This window comes from Vanacampus margaritifer, chromosome 2 (assembly GCF_051991255.1).
Source record: "Vanacampus margaritifer isolate UIUO_Vmar chromosome 2, RoL_Vmar_1.0, whole genome shotgun sequence".
Lineage (NCBI taxonomy): Eukaryota > Metazoa > Chordata > Actinopteri > Syngnathiformes > Syngnathidae > Vanacampus > Vanacampus margaritifer.
In genome coordinates this window covers 51,686,602-51,704,234 of record NC_135433.1, presented here as the reverse complement: position 1 = coordinate 51,704,234, position 17,633 = coordinate 51,686,602, and the positions used below count along the sequence as shown (strand labels likewise).

Genomic DNA, 17,633 nt, shown 5'->3' with positions numbered 1-17,633 from the left:
CTTGGACCCTGCTTGACTTCTTTATGTAAAACTAGCCATGATAAAATTCCAAACACCAGTGACTCACTTTGGGCAAAAAAGGCAAAGGCCACAGCATGTTTACAGCTCACATGATCAGTGCAGATACAGTGTCAGCATGCATACTATGTGCTGTGTCATTCAACTATTTCCATCGGCATCTCCGCACTCTGCCAGCTATATTTGCCCACTTTAATCCGTCACTTTGTGTCTTGTAAAAATATCCCCCCCAACCCCCTTCTGCCTGACTTGGTCCCCCATGCAAAAGATAGCGTAAAGGGGTGTTCCTGTAGTAAGACTAAGCAGTGGGTGTAACCTACCATCATGACTACAACAGTCACATAGATAAAGATTCATTCAAGATGAGTGTTCTTTCTTTTTTTTATGCAGTTTACTTTTGAGCAGCCACTTGCAGGATTTGTATGCTGAGGGGTAAGCAATTATGGCTTTGCATGACATATAGTAGCTTGAAATCATTTGTTCAAATCGAGTGGTTCTTATATATGTATTGACGAAAGCTCATCAAGTAATTGCATGCTACTGTTTTTGTTATTGCTACTACATAAAGTGAACACTAAAGGATTTCATTTTTTGCTTCTTGTTTGAGATGTACTGCTTATGTTAAAACTAACATTTGATAGTTAGAACTCGAACTACTAAGTTACAATCAGATATACTCAAGGTACACAAAGTTTGAGGATATGTGATATGTAACATGGCCACTAAAGTCCTTTTATTTTAAAATGGGTAAAAATGTAGTTTGCATTTCAAATGTACTTAAGCACGCATGGAGCAGCAACACATACAGACAGCATAAACCATTACCCACATACAGAGGTGGGTAGTAACGAGTTACATTTACTCCGTTACATTTACTTTTAGTAACTTTTGAAAAAATATACTTCTAAGAATAGTTTTACCACACAATACTTTTTACTTTTACTTGAGTAGATGTGTGAAGAAGGAACGCTACTTTTTTTACTTTTATTTGAGTAAAATTATTTTGAAGTAACGCTACTCGAGTACAATTTTTGGCTACTCTACCCACCTCTGTCCACATGCTGTATATATACAGTATATATATATATATATATATATATATATATATATATATACACACTCGGCTCTGTGGTAACGACTATTATTAAAGCTTAGAGAGGACCTTCTCTGCCTCTTCTCCTTGCACTAAACGACATTACATACATCAGTCCTGCATGGTATTTTGGCACTGATTACTACTACACTGAAGTCATTCAATTTTAACTATGGCTGGTCTCTTAATGTGTGGGGAGGATTATTCCAGACGTGCTCGACCAGTTACAATATGATGTGGTTTTGCACTACATTAAAAAAAAAAAAAAGAATTTAATTTGGACTTGCCTGTATATAACCCAAACAATCCATCACTTAAAAATCTGTGATATATTAATATATTGAGGATGCGAAAGATGAACCAAGATATAGTAGCAGATCAAAATGAACGGCAATGACTGATATTGCGTTATAATAATATACATTTACAGTATAGTATATGGTTCACATAGCTGACTTCGACACAGCCATTGTATGCTCATTTCTCACTTAATCAGCAGCACTCCACATTTTCCCTGGTATTGAGTGACCAATAGTCGACGAGGTCGCCTGTTTTGAAGTTAGTACGAATGAGTGACTCCATCTTCCACAACACCCAGAACAGGATAAGCACCAGTATAGGAAAAGTTTAACTCCACCAGTGGTGCAAAGCCACCCACCCACCACATGCCATGTCCTATCTGAAGACTCTCACCAAGCCCGCCCGCCCGCCTGTTAGTCAACACCTTACTCAAGTGTCCTGGGTGGAGCTTTTGAAAGTCCATGAAGACCCCTGGTTGGTCCCCTTGGCAAGTTATATTTAGCTCATCAGGGAATGTTGCACTAATACACTGGATGTGCACATTGTGCATTTGATGTTGATTTTTAAACTGGATTTCCACAAGAGAGTGACTAACGTTGCCAACACCTTTACATTGTTGTCAAAAGGCTGTTAGTTTTAATATCACATTGCACAAGCACAAGTTTAATGACTACAACTGACAGTCAAGTTATTGGCGTTTAAGATATTCCTTAGCACTCCTTCTGGCACTGTGCTCAGCTCTAAATCCAAACTGACTTTATGGCCGTTGTCCCAAAAGCCATAAGAGAAGATTTGTTGTGCCTGCAGGCATTAGACCCAGGTTCAATTTCCGACCAAGCCTTTTTTTACAATGTGTTCTGTGGCTGGCATGCTTGTGTTTTTTTGTTGGAATGTTGTTTAGGGTGAGTGAATGAAGAACAATCATTTGTTTAAAATCATAAGGTATACTGGACTGCAACAAGCAAAAATGTAACTCAGAATGCACAATTCCATGAGATCATCAAACGTATTTATATGTATGTCCTTTGACCACCCTGAATGAATGAATTTATTTCGAACATGTATAAAAATAAATAATAAAGTTAAATTAAATAAAAACATCAACACAAAGCATTTACACGTTTGGAAAAAGAGTAGGAAGAAGTATAAACTTTTTAAACTCCTACCCTTTTATAGCTTATCCAAGTATCTGTTACAAGTTTACAAGTCTAACTGTTTACGTGGGAAAAAAACATATGAACATAATATATAAATCGTATTCTTATAAATGAATAACACAAACATAATACAAAAGACATAATCCAGCCCTGGGCACTTTATAGATTTTGCTAACCGTACTGGTTGTACTCATGTTTTTTGCACAACTTTTCTGCACACTAAAACAATCACATAATTTTTATTTTAAAGCATAGCATTATAACATAAGGCATTAATAGTGTAAGAAGAGTCTGGGAAGCAGAAAAAAAAGTCTCATTTATGAAGTGTCTCCTGCTTTACAAAGGAACTTACACTAAAGAGTTCAATGACCTCCTTGTAAAACTTTATAGACCTAAGTTAATATTATTATACGGCGGTAAACTGGCCAGTCATATTTCCAGTTTCACATATTTATTTTTTTAAGTCTTAAGGTACCAAAGAAGAAGTAACTGTATTCATTATATTGTTTAAATTTATAGGTCGATTAACCGGTTATAGGAATTTCCTGGTCTCTAACTTATTTAAAAATATATTTGCAGGCCTCTATGTTTTGTGTTGGAGTACCCCTGCCATAGACCAACATCTTGCTACAATTCTAATCTGGGAAAATGTACATCATCTGTTGTCTTGGTTATTTTTGAAAACATCTTTTCCCTCATTGATATGAACAATTTGGACAGACAGTACAACTTCAGACCGAGTACTCAGATGGCCCTGTATGAGTAATTTTGATCTCAGATTTTCTTGACACTCTGCCTCTTGTCTGAACCAACTAGAGTTGTATATATCTTGAGCATCCCTTGGGGCACGATGGGCTCAGTGGAACATATTCGTCTCTTGTTCTTCCTTTACTTGTCAGCTTCAGGCTCAGCCTGCAGAGCTCAGAGCTGTGTGAGTGAGATGACATTATTTTCATCAGACAATTATAAAAACAAATTCCTGACTGGGCCAAAATAATGACAAATTTGGACATGTTTACACACACACAGGTTGTATCAGGCAATATAATGATTGATTTTTAATATTGAAAAATAAAAAATACATAAAAAGAATAATGTATTATTAAAAACATATTTTTTTGCACCGGGTGTTTAAAGTCTCCAAAAAAAGAAAAACAACAGTGTTATCTCTAATCCAATCTAAATCTATCCCCGCTCGGTCTCTTTCTAAATAGCCCTGCTACTATTATTTCTTGGCTGATAATAATTTACCATAACTAAGTCTTTCCCTTGAAGAATGGAAATTTAAATCAAGGTGACAGAATGGAGTCACAGCTAAGAAGCAGTTCGCCTTTAATTGGGGTGGTATCACTTTGATATTCTCCCTCCGCGTGGCAGTAGGCCTTTTAAGCATACTATTAGTGAATTAGCTTAAGAGCCCCAAAACCAAGAAAGAAATCAATTCAACTACACAAAAATTTAGCCTGAACTTTAATGCTGAAATTATGAATTACGATAATGTGATACTATAAGGATTCTCACACGTCCATGCTGATATTCACCACTGCAAACTTCAAAACAACAAAATTCATTGCCATTTAAGGATGACTCAGGATGGATAAGTCATCTGTTCTGTCACGGTTCTGGGGGGACCCAAATGCAGAAACGAGGATGAATGAGTTGCTAAAGGTTTTTATTAGAGCAGGGGTGGATGGCCTGGAGGAGGGCTGTGGTCTGTTGTGTGCTGAGAGCTGGTTTTGGGTGGCGAGGTCAGGATGAAAAGTCTAGGCTTCTTTGCAGATGCTCCACCACAACTGATGAAAACTGTCAAATACTTCCAACAAATTATCATAAAATAATTTCGACACACTTAAAATGATTAAGACATATTTTAAAGTAATGTATTCCGTTCTTGCTCGTTTACACAGTTCTCCAAAGACGCAAAGCCTGCCCATTTCAAGCTGTTTGTCTCTCACAGTAAAAGTGACATGAAATAAATCAGAATTAAAAAATAGCAGGTGGGGCTCATACAAACGATCAAATGTAGGAAGCGGTCTCCACTTCATGGCTCAAATATGTTTCCGCTTTAACTTGAATGCACAACTAGCGCACCACGTTTAAAAGAAATGAAAAGAGCCGCTTTGATCGATTGAAGTTGGTGACCTCTCCCATGGTGACGCATCCCTCCTGCTTACAGAGCCGCTGGCCTGCGCTGAACTTATCACTGGATCTAAATCGCCTCTGCGTAGAGAATAACGTCAGTTGTGAAAATTGAGGCCAGAATATTTAGATACCAGGATGTTGAACAAAACCAGCAATCAATTGACGGTCTACAAGAAATTAGCAGAGATGTTACTTTAACACACACAGAGCAGCATCACATACAATTGCATACAGCAATACTCACAAGCCTGTATTACAAGTGTACAAGTGTGGCAAAAATGACTATTAGTGGCACTAGATGGTACTACACTGAAGGAGTATTTTGAGTCCTGATTCAGACTTGTAATAAAGTGAGGTAAACACTGTAATCGCTATTTGTGTTTCATTCACTTTTAATAAAAGCATATTTTTGTTTTCAGTGATCAAAGAGGCTGACAAACATACCTCCACATGGCACAAAGAACATTTCAAGAATGTGGGAAGGATGGCCGCTCAGGTACGGCTTAAAGTCTAATGTAAATTTTTCCTATGTGTGCAACATTGACATTATTTGTCTTTCCTCGATGAAAAAAAAAACTTTAAAGAAGAATGTAAATACATTTGCAAAAGGAGATCTTGTTGACACCATATCAAACTAGATGATGGAATAACATAAACATATAAAAATCCTGAACATCCATCCATTACCATCTGATTATTTTTATTTCATTTTTTTACCTGAACAATCCTGACAATATGTGAGTCCAGCCATGGCAAAAGGGCAAACTGCTGGAGATGAATATGACTTTATGATGTATCCTCCATTATAGCAAAAATAGAAAGAGACATTTATGTATAGGCCTACTTTTGTTCGCCTGCAAAGCATGTTCCCTATTTTTTAATTTGTTTTAAGAGGAGCCTGCAGGGTATGACCTAATAAGACTGAGGTAAATGACCAGACCAATACCAATTATGTATTTGACCCACTTTTTAGCCAATCTATTCATTGTTTTCCCCTCTTGTGGGGGCTTAACAGAGTAAACAACTGCTTCTTTTTTTTGTTAAGTCTTCCAGGCTGTATTGAATATTGTGACAGTAAACCTTACGTTAGTTAAACTCTAAAAAGGAAATTGTTGAACAAATTTAAGATTACAAATTGAATTGTTGAACAATTTATAAAACAAATGCTTCAATTGGTAACACACGATTTAATTAAGTTCATCTAAAGTGAATATATTAAATGTAATTAATTATGAGTTCATTAATTTTAATACATTCACTTTGGGTTAATTTTGGATGAACTTAATTCAAGTGAATTTATTAAGTTTAATAAACTAATATATAATTAGTATATTAATTAGTATATATTAAGTTTGATAAACTAATAATGAATTTAACTTAATATGTTTGCTTTGGATTAACCTAATTCAATCATGTGGTAACCAATTGATGTGATTTTTTTTAAAAGTTAGTCAACAATTCAATTTGTAATCTTAAATTGGTTCAACAATTGACTTCTTAGAGTGTACAAAATCTATGCCTGAGAACTTGGACACCTTTACTTTTAAATTACACTGAGCCTAAAGAAGCATGAAAATTACAACTTTTTTAGCCATGTTTTCTTTTCACATATTCCGCCACTTTTGATTATAAATACAATTGTCCTTATCTATTGCAGTTTTGGGAATGCTAACAGTACAAGTGGAAAGGGACCCCAAGACAGGAGCCACAGTTGTTAAGTCTGTGGCCCCCAAGCCCACACCAGCCAGTGGTCCCCCAGCCACCACTGTCTTTGATGATGGCAGGAAAAGCATCCATGCAGTGGGCGGGTCAGATTGTCATCCCTCAACTGAAGAGCTTGAGCAGATTTTGAGTGTTGTTGATGGTGTTGGCATGCAAGTAATGCTAGATGAGGTCACAATCACCTCAAATGAAGCAGAGCCTGAGTTGGTTAACGCAGAAGCCAACGGAGTTCCAGTCAAAAAAATCCAGGCGCTTGTCAATCAGTCTGTGTCTGGAGAGAACTGTATGCAGTTAGACAGCCCTAGAAGGCCTAACTTTGAAGAAAAAATGACAACAGAGGTCAATGGTGCGAGTGTGAGATTTGAGGAGGATTCAAACGTGATGGTGGTTCGAGACACAGCAGGAAAAGAGGTGACTATGGAGGATTGCGATTTGGAGGAAAGCCCAGTCACCCTCGTGTTCCTGGGCTACACTGATTCGACGACTGCCCAAGAAGAGCCGGACATGCTTGTTGCAGAGAGAGTGATTATCACAGAGGACGGAGAAGAATGCAGTATGGCAGATAAAAAGGCGGGAAAAGAGAGTGAAAGTGAAATGTATCCGGACATTCCCCTGAAGGGAAATGATCAAAGGGCTCAAGTCCAGGAAGATAAAGCTAATCAGGAATCATCCTCACCCACTGTTGAAGAGCAAAAAGGCCCTTTGAAACGCAAGACCTGTCAGTGTTGCTCTGTCATGTAAGACGTGATCTCCTTTGATCGTATACATATTTTCTTACCTATGAAACCGTATGTATCATTGAGGCCCCGTTTAACTCAATTGACATGCATTGGGGTTTTCTGCCCATCTGTTACCTCCATTTGACTCTGGGCGTTATAATGTTGTAAGACTACAGTTAATGTGTACTCACAGCTTGGCCAAGCTCCCTTTGAAAAAGCACTTTCTCCCCCTAGAGGACAAAGACAACATGCTCGACACATGTGCAAAGTCAGCTCTGTGACAAAAGAAATGTCTTCCATTGTGATGAAAGGAAAAAAAGGAAATCATCTGAAAGTAGTGTGGATGGCAAATATATTAGTAATGGTATCTGTATTTTACTCAGGTTACTTGATTGTACTCACTTGTTACTTTAACAAAGGTATTACCTATGATAGATAAACACAAATGTTGTCAAAAATAAAACAACAATTCCAATGATTTCTGCTGAGAATCTAATCTTATATTTCAGGGTTAATTCATTTTCAAAATATTTCATTTTTATTTTGTGTAATATGACATTAATAATAATAATTATTATTATTATTATTTACAGTGCATAACCATTTTAAAGTTTTGGCATTGTAAAAATCATGTTTTACCTGTTTAAAATGTAGTACTAAAATATAGCGTAATAATAAATGGTGTAATCATCACAGTCAACAGGGATCTACATTACGGATCAGGGGTCTATCACCATTTGCATTCTAAAAACTAAATATGCTAAAATAATAAAATGAGTGCTCTTACCTACTATGTACTTGGATGTCTACAGTGTATCTGTGACTCCAGTTCCTCAATAAATATGTGCTGCCTCTTAAGAGATTTTTTTTTAAGCCCATCTCACATGACTCACATGACTAGAACATGCTAAGAAGATCTCCTGCATTATAATTTGGATCATTCACATTTCCCTACTTTGGTGCGAGATGACTGCAGTGCTACAATCAGGTGAGTTTCCTTAAATACGCAATAACTTTGTATACATTTAGAATGCAACAAACTGGACCTTTTTTTTTGTTTTAGTTTTTATCAAAATTTACCAACACATGTAAAGAATATTGTTTCAGACTATCTGCTCAGTGGTTGTATCACAGGGTACTAATGCGACAGATTTTAGATAGTCTTGGGGAAGATCTACAATTTAATAAAATAATATCCACCTTACAAAATGGAATAAGCAAGTTAAGCTCATTTCATGTCCTGTTGCTGGAGTTGTTGCTGCTTGTGTTGATAATCCTCGACTTTAGCGTAGACACAAAGCTCCTCAATGCAGGTGTAAATATAGACTCATAGATTAAAACCTAGCTGCACTCAAGTAAAATAAACTACAGTACTTTGTGATTTTCTTATTCTACACATAGCCATTACACATACAGAAAGCTGAAATGCAAAAAAATAAAATAAATACTGCACAAATTTATAATGTCATTTTGAACTGGAGGATCTGGCTCATAATCGCCATTATGGTTCGTTCCATAGCTTTCTGATTCTGATGGTGGAGGTCAGGGTAATCAAGTTCTTCCACAACATACTCGTCCAACCATGTCTTTATAGACCTTCTTTGGCCACTGGCCCCACAGTCATGCTAGAAGAGAGGGCCACGCCCAAACGTCTCAAAACAAGATAAACATGTGACTTGTCACAATATGTGATTGAGAAATGAATTTCGTTTTATGGGTAACTATGATTACATTAATATTTGACCAATCCAAATTAATTGCCTGACAAGAAGCGTATGGTATGTGTGGTATTTATTGTCTATGTGAGAAAGTTAACAAAAAATAAATGAAAAAAATCACAGACTGTATTACACATGCTGCAATTTTTGCAGTGAACACGCAAATTGGCATCCTCAAGTATAAATTATTATTATAAGTGCACAATTAATTATTAAAATTGGTTAAAAATATATCCAAAAGTTGAAACAGCAATACAAATGGTTATTAACTATTTGACTGCCAAGAGTTTTCAGAAAAGGGATGCTGTGGGTGCCAGCTGATTTAAACATTTTGACTGATCTTTCAAGGTCCACAGAAAATTTTGTGTTTGGACTATGGAAACACGCATAATACCAAGGCTTTCCTCCACACGTTTCCAAAAAAAACCAAAAAAAAAACAAAAAAAAAAACATAGTTAACGACTTTTAACGTCTTTGGCAGCCCTCCTTAGGATTTTACTAAACGTTATTAACCGTTTTTGGCAGTCAAAGAGTTAAGGAGCTATAGTTGCTAAATTGTACTAATAAATGTTTTTCACGTCTCATCTGTAAAATCAAGAAGATCCTTGATTATTTCAAGAGCTTTTCACTATGGAAACAAATACATCAATGCGAAAGCGTCCGTCACTGGCCTCTCAGGATGATGATGACCTGTGGAAGATGGATTCCAAGCTAGTGGCAGAAAATACAGAAATAGCAAACAGCATCTTATTGAGTATTCTTGGTGAGGGGAACATAAGTGAACGCAACACCCCTCACCCTGCTGTGATGCAGAATGATGCAATCAACAATGAAGGTGCAAATCATAAGTTTACCCCACTACAACCTTCTCTTTCAAACATGTGTCCCTTATTGCCGGGAGGGAGCAACAGAGACACAGCAACATGTAATTCCAGTGTGACCCTTGTGTGTGAGTCAGGTGACGACACAGAGGCTAAAGCTAATCCCATCAGCTTACACTGGCATCATAGTGAAAGGCAGTCAATGGAAGCACAGAGGGAGAGTGGGGAAGTGTCAGCAGGTACAGTGTATAAAGACCTTACTCCGAATGCTGAAGACCAAATACCCACAACTCCATTAAGAGGAACTAAAGTGGAGACCTGGGGCGAAGCTGATGATGACACTTTTCCAAACCAAGCCTCTTCAGAAGCTGTGGACAAGTTGCAAAATGAGGCACATTTGGACAAGGTAGGAGACAAAATACAACAAGGAGATTTAGCTAAGCCTTTGAAGGCCTCAAAAGAAAATGGAATGACACTCATGCAACAGTGTAACATAAGAGAATTCTTCAAAAACAAAGAAGTCATGACGACTAGCGCACACAGTGATCCCAAGGCGGAGAGATCAACAGAAACCCAAAATACTGTTGAGTACGTTGACACCGATTCAAAAGATTCCTTGCTAGTGAGCGACAAAGGCACTTGTGATGTACAACTTCTCAAGAGGACCTCCGATGAAAAACAGACTAAGGTGGGAAAGGCAAAGCACAGAGATGAATTTTGGAGAATAGCTTCAGATATTCTTCAAGGCGAGCGACTACTTCGGCGTCTGCAACTGGTGCAACAACGACAGGAGGCAGATATGCGCACCTGCCAAGAAGCAAGTCATGAGCGGGAACATGAGGAGACAGTTCTGACTGAACATTTGGCAGCAAGTGGAGGGGACCCGTCGGGCGAAGGTGAGAAAGAAGAGATCAGTATTCACACCATCAATACTGACAGGACAAAGACAAGCCTGTTGGAGAGAGAAAAGACTGAAGGGAATGGGAGTGGAGAAGCCCAAGAAAAGACGATTAAAGACATTGCCACAAAAGAAGTTTGTTCTGATGCTACGCCAGGTGTCAGTTGTGTGTGTCCGGATTGGATTCCAACCAATTCCAATGAAACCATTTCCAGTTCAACTTCTCTCCGATCCTCTTATCACCGTTTCTCAGTCACAGAGACCTCCAAGGAAAGGCGAATCCATGAGATTGCCCAAGAGAAACCGAATTTGCAGAGGGCTGGGGGGATTCTAAACCTAGCTGATGATCCAGATGTCCTGGAAATGCCCTTTAAAACCAAGATCGTGTTTGACATAATTCCCACAAAAATATGTCCAGGCCAGGACAGTGAACCGCAGAAGGTGCTGCAAGAGGAGGTAAGTCAGGAGAGTCAGAGAAGACAAGGGGATATCTCAAAAGAGTACGGCAGAAAGGAGGCCCATCAATTAAAGAAGACAAAATTGCTGTTGGAAACTTTCCAGCAGGATAACACACAAGGTCCAACCAGATTAAGGAACCCCCTTTCTTCATCGATGACAGATCAAGTTCATCCCACAGTGCTCGAACATACACGCAGCCTGGATATGTTTTCAACCTCCGAGAGGAAGAAAACTTCCGAAAACCTACACTCAAAGATTCCAAATGGGGGATCTCGAGACAGGACACGATTATCTCCATACCCAAAGCAGGATAAAAATGTACGTCTTTGCAGAAGTTCAGACTCCATAAGATCGGATGTCTCCAAACAAGTGGTAGAAAACAGTTCGGTAAGCAAGGACAAGGTTAGGCAGGAAGCTCCCATGCCCAAACAAAATCCTTTCTTCAAGTTGCGTCCAGCGCTCGCTCTGAAGCCAGAGGTTGAGGAAGACATCCGGGAAGCTGAAGCAAGAGAAGATCAGCTTCGCAATCAAAGACGCACTTTGTATGGAGAGAGGCGACCGGCTACAGAGGAAGGTGACACGCCGCCATGCGCATCGACTGTCACACCAGGTGAGTTTGTAGAGCAGGGATGTCAAACTAATTTTCACAGTAAGCCACATTGGAGTTATGGTTTTCCCTCAAATAGGTTGTTTTTTACGCAGATACATATAATGTATATTTGTCTAATGTTGTTACTCTTGAATGGGACTTGTAAAACGTTTTACCGATTGATAAATTGATTGTTTTCAGCATGATCACTTTCATGTTACTGTAAATCGTAACTGATTTTAAGATCTAAATCGTGTTAGTGGGGAACACTTTTTTGAGAGGGAAACCAGCCTTCTATGAAAGTTTTAACTATACAAATGACAAAGAATGACATCCCTAAGTGGACTGAACACACACAGCTCAGTTAGCTGCCACACATTAAAAGTCACACGAACACCTATCCAACATTAATATTCTAGGTTAGTACATCAAAGCATATCTTGTAAATCCACCGGTCCTGTGAACATATTCCCAAAGTTATAATCTGATATGATCTTGATCTTCAACAAAATCTATGATCTTCTCTTTTTCTGTCCACAAAAGTCTTTTGATTGCAGTGTTATTGACGGATTGGTGTATCGTTTATATTGAGGCAGGTTATCTGTGATTGCACAAAGGTGCATCATATTCCTCAAAGTGTCACTTTGATCTTTATTTCTTAGCACATCTTGACCTTCTTACCCTGTCTGGCACTTGGATGAATGACCTTCTCTTTCACCATCACAGTGTGCTATTCAGGGAACAGGATCAGCCACTAGTGCTGACCCTGTCACAAGCAGTTAGACAACGGAACTCTTAGGTGCTTCTGCCACATTCACAGGAGGCCTAAAAGCAAGAAGACAAGAGTGCCCAGGAGGAGAGCTTAAAAACACAACAGCCAGTCTGGGAGTGTCTTGTTTGTATTTTTAGCTTTTGTGGCAGCTAACAAGATGTGGGTTGAATCAAGGTTAAAATGGCCAAATAAGTTACATGTGACAGTAATGCCATTTGTGTGGGACTGCTTGGGATTAAATTAAACCACAACTGGTAATGATTTGGTGTCATAAACAAACACCAAATGTCAAGCTTGCTTTAATTCCTCATTAAAGTTATATTTGTGTGTTTTGGATTTTGACAAGCTCTAACTGTACTAAACTCAACAAATTCCTATTATTCAACTTGGAACGCCTCTATATATAAATAAAAGTATATTGTATCGTATCGTATCGTATCGTATCGTATCGTATATAAAGAGTAGATGAAAACAAGATTTTCACTTTTTATGGAAAAACACAAAAATTGTTTTGAAAACAACCCAGCAAATCTCACCATGCAGCACATTTAAATTCAACCATACTATATCAACATCTAAATGAAACAATATTGAAATAATACATCCACCTATCCATTTTCTTAACCGCTTATTCCTCACAAGGGTCGCGGGGGAGCTGGAGCCTATCCCAGCTGGCTTCGGGCAGTAGGCGGGGTACACCCTGAACTGGCACACAGAGACAAACAACCATCCATACTCACAATCACACCTAGAGACAATTTAGAGTGCTCAATTAACCTGAAATGCATTTCTTTGGAATGTGGGAGGAAACCGGAGTACCCAGAGAAAACCCACATAGGCACGGGGAGAACATGCAAACTCCACCCAGGAAGGCCGAAGCCCGGACTCGATCTCACGTCCTCTGCACTGGGAGGTTGATGTGCTAACCAGTCATTCACTTGTGCCGCTGAAATGATATATATAATAATAATTAAAATCAAGTCATACAATAAAATAATGTCTTGGTGTAAACATTTGAATTTCCAAGTATTTCAATGAGTATTCGCTGATGAATTTGTTATGGTGGGATACAAGAAAAATCAATGTCAATATTTGCTCTCATTAAAGTAACGAATGTCCAGTTTTATGGGGGGGAATGTTGCCGTGGCAAGTTTACCAAATTTGCACTTAGCAAGGCCTCTGAAAATGTCCTAGCACATCTTAGCAGTTTCCCTTATTCCATTAAAAAAATATTTTAAACATTATGTGAATGAAAAGATGTTAATTAAAAGATATAGTAACACCTGAAATACAATTGCATCATTTTCTTTCCACTCTTTCCATCTTTAGGTGTAAAGCCACAGTCCAGAGGTAAACTGGAACGAGTCTGGCCACCACCCTGCAAGAAAGAACAACTTAAAGCTGAACTTACACAGGTAATAAAAATTACATTAACTCATTCACTCGCATCCATTTTCGCTGAAGCAAACCCCTTCGCTCCCGGCTGTTTTACTGGATTTTGACTGATTTTGCAAGGCCCACAGAATATTGTGTTCTATTGCTATTAAAACATAGAACCTACCTAAAGAAAAAGATTAGTCTCTTCTTTCATCAGGAAAAATGTATATATTTATGTATGTTTTCTTTTTGCAGCAATTAGCATTAGAATATAGCTAGAATAAAGTTTCATCAATATTCACAAATCTGTTTAAAACAGTGGGGGAAAGAGCTTTTTGCAACATGGCCCTGGTTTATACTCTGCTGCCACCTGCTGGCCGTTTTTGTAATGGCTACCATTGGTTCAACTAGTCTCATCAGTTCAGAGGCTGCCTCAAAACCCTTAAAAAAAACAAAAAAAACATAAAAAGTGTATAAATACATTTTTGGGACCATGGCACTATTTAAAATAGAACGTTTTTATATACGTTTTTGGGAGCAAATGAGTTCATGTGTTCCATATTTTTGGGGACATTAAGATTTATTTATTTATTTTTAAGAATGTAGAGAGAATAATAATAATAAAAAATCACTGACTATATATTATAGTTGACAGAATAGAAAGAATGCAAAGCCTGTGCCAGTGTATGGGCAGATATAATGGAATTGAGGGTGAGGCCAAAATCATTGTCATTGTTGTTTTTTGTTTATGCTAAGATGATAAGAAGGACAGTAATAGTTACGCCCTGTGACTCTTTGGATTAGTTTGTTGTCCTCCAAGGTCAGCACTCATAGCAGACTTTAAGGATTAGCTAATACCACAGTATTTGTTTTCCCAATGCTGCCTGAAATTCAAGTAACTCTGATATTGTTCTTTAGTTTTGGGTTGAAAAAAAAAAAACCCACAGGAAATTAATCTCTCCTACTTGCATCATCATCCCCACAGGGGCCAAGTGTGCACAAAGCAGGAAGTCAGAGGTCTCATCTGTGGCAACGCTGGGAGTTTGGTCAGATCAATGGGCAGCCCTCAACACAAAAGAACTGACAACTACCTACTCAACGCAACTACAGTCCAAACAGATCAATTACCGGCATCAGAGGAAATAATCATGAAATAATCATTATTCAGTAGTTAGTTTGTATTCAAATATTGCTGTTCCAACACAATCTATTTGGCTTTATTTAACTGTAGTCCTATTCAAGTATACACTTTTCACAGACATCTGGCTGGAACCGCACTAAAATGGAGAGCATCCAACTTTGAACAGCAAAATAGCAGACATATTAAGGACTGGAAAATCGTACTTGCTAAACAGAATTAGAAATTAAATAAGTTGCGTTTAAGGTGCACATCAGCCAGTAGGACTGGTCCATACGGTGAAAAGTATGTTAATATAGAGGAAAATATTTATAATAACATTTGTTATTTGTTTATGTTTCACAATAGACATGAGTTTTGATTTTGTCTTTTAAGGTTTGCACAATAAAAGTTTTCAAAATTTTATTACAGTTAGATTTTATCTCTCTCACTTCTCTTTGATTAATTTAGCCTTGCTTCTGGATAAAAAAAATAAAAAATACAATTTGCATACACAATGTGAATTTAAGAAATACAAACTGTTAATTGTATGTGTAAAACAATTGTTTATTTGTTATATTGTCATTGCATTGTTTAATATAACCCTTGCTTCCAGGTCCCTTGGACTAATCTGCAAAAGAATCGCTCCACAAAATTAGAAAGCTGCTCCTCAAATGAAGTCATTGATTCGCAAAACTGTTTTTTCACTAAGGATTATTCCTCTTTAAATGATGGCAAATATTAAAATGTGTGTTGTGTATTCAAAGTAGCAGAGATAACTTTTAATTTTAAATGTATTTTTTTTTGACAATAGAAAATAACTGAGGTGTGAATTATTATTATTAATAATAATAATAATAACTACCCATCTGTTTGCTATTGACTTTATCTGTCAATATTCTATTGTGTTATTTTAACTCATTATTTGATAAGTGTTTTTTTTTTATGTTAGTTTTGAATAAAAACAAAAATAAGAAATACCGTACAGCTGCATTGCACCAAAAATAAAAGCTGACTACTGGATACATTTTTTGTGGATACTCTTGTATACACTTTAATAGATATGTAGTCATAAAACAGATGAATAATATATACTGTATTAAAGCTGCTTTGTATAAATATGTGGACATTCTTCTAAATATTTGCTCGTGTGTTTGAAATTTTAGATAAAATCAAGCATATCAGCTGGTTGCAGGGATTAGGTCTAAATGTTACTAGTGATATTTTTTTATGTTGCCTTTGTTAAATTAACAGTGGTGTTTACTGTACTGTAAATGCAGGTATTGTACTTAATTCACGTTCAACAAGCTATATGGATTTGTGTCGTTACAATTACTCACCAAAAGGAGGCAGCATGCCCTTAATTGCAAGCAGAAAGGTATTGGACATGATGATGAAGACTGCGGTACAGTACTGAACTATATTCGTAAACCCAAAACACAACTGCAAATTGGTAAAACGTGTGTATTTGTTAGTGTTAGTTAATTAAGTATTAAAGGTGAGGTGTGGGGGCGGGTTTTAAGGGACACGCTAATTGCTAGCGGCAAATCCAAACATCCAAATATTTTAATGTTAGTGCATAGTGATGATGAAGATAACTTATGCAATATGCTGTCACACACCGGAAGCAGCGCTGGGATCGTACAGTACAGTTATGTAACCTTTGTAAATTATCTAATGATGAGTCACTTCATAAAATAAGAACGGGTCGTCATGTACGCAGCTCGAAAGAACATCTGTAGCATTTTGTGCAAGAGTGTGGGTGGTACCTTCCTCAAAAGTTTGCCACACTGAGTCAACAGGATGTCAAATCAAGTGTGCCTTAAGAAAACGAGAACAAACAAGAACATGACAAAATCAACATGAATATTTTATTTCGATTAGAGTTTTGGTTTGTGGACTGTGATGTTGGACTTATGTGTCCATGGCCCTCAAAGTGGCGTGACTCGCTATTTATATTTTATTTTTGTAAATCATCTTTTTGAGGTCCCCTGTGTGTACGTACCACTGCTTAGTAGATTTTAGCTGGAACTGTCATTTCATGCAGAAATTGGAAAACACACTTGATGAGGAAGGGAAAAAAAGAAAGAAAAACAATACTTAATGTCCTGAAAGGATATATTTTTTGGGGGGAAATATGTATAAACCTCAATTCCATTCAAGTAGAGACATATTATCATCATAATAATAATTTACAAAATAATGTAAAACATGAATAAAAAGTGAGTGAAGGGATTTGCATCCTTTTCAACTTATATTCAACCGAATACAGTACAAAGACAAGATGTTGAAACTCATAAACAGTTTGCAAATATTCACTCATTTTGAATTTGATGCTTCCAAAAAAAAGTTGGGGAAGTGGCCTCTGTGTCTCATCATCTTTCTTTTGGAACTGAGGACACGAATTGCTTAAGCTTTGGGGGTGGAATTTTCCCCCATTCTTACTTTATGTACAACGTTGCTCAACAATCCAGGGATGTCCGTTGTCGTATTTTGTATTTCGCAATATGCCACACTTTTTCAATCGGAGACAGGTCTGGACTGCTGGCAGCAGGCTTATAGTACTCACACGTAGAGCATATGTCATTATTCTGATACTTAATCGGCTTAAACCTTTTGTCAGGGAATCAAATACCATTGATATTTGCATTTTTAATCTTCATAGACACTGCCTAATAGAGTGAAGGACAGTGATTTTTGAATCATGTGTTGCTTTAAGCTTAATTGTCAG

General features: G+C 37.4%; 1 protein-coding gene and 1 long non-coding RNA gene across 4 annotated transcripts; both read left to right on the top strand.

Moving 5' to 3' along the window:
• The first annotated feature begins 385 nt into the window (after positions 1-385).
• Positions 386-7,584, top strand: LOC144044156 (uncharacterized). 2 transcript variants are annotated; one of them, XM_077558388.1, is made up of 3 exons: positions 386-450; positions 5,130-5,206; positions 6,368-7,584. In XM_077558388.1, exons 2-3 carry the CDS (start codon positions 5,161-5,163, stop codon positions 7,171-7,173), a joined length of 852 nt encoding a protein of 283 aa, XP_077414514.1. In that variant the 5' UTR covers positions 386-450; positions 5,130-5,160; the 3' UTR covers positions 7,174-7,584. The 2 variants fall into 2 exon arrangements, with proteins under 2 accessions (XP_077414514.1, XP_077414515.1); XM_077558389.1 differs by lacking the exon at positions 386-450 and having other exon boundaries at positions 5,079-5,206.
• Positions 7,585-8,078: 494 nt separating this feature from the next.
• Positions 8,079-15,917, top strand: LOC144042723 (uncharacterized). Of its 2 annotated transcripts, none has more exons than XR_013290967.1 (4): positions 8,079-8,139; positions 9,468-11,657; positions 13,738-13,823; positions 14,771-15,917. It is a non-coding gene; the product is annotated as an uncharacterized LOC144042723 (long non-coding RNA). The 2 variants fall into 2 exon arrangements; XR_013290968.1 differs by having other exon boundaries at positions 8,113-8,139; positions 9,471-11,657.
• The last annotated feature ends 1,716 nt before the right edge of the window (positions 15,918-17,633 follow it).

Coding starts and splice junctions, on each gene's coding strand:
- LOC144044156 (XM_077558388.1), top strand. CDS start 5,161: ATGGCACAAAGAACATTTCAAGAATGTGGGAAGGATGGCCGCTCAG. Junction 5,207..6,367: donor TGGGAAGGATGGCCGCTCAG/GTACGGCTTAAA, acceptor TATCTATTGCAG/TTTTGGGAATGCTAACAGTA.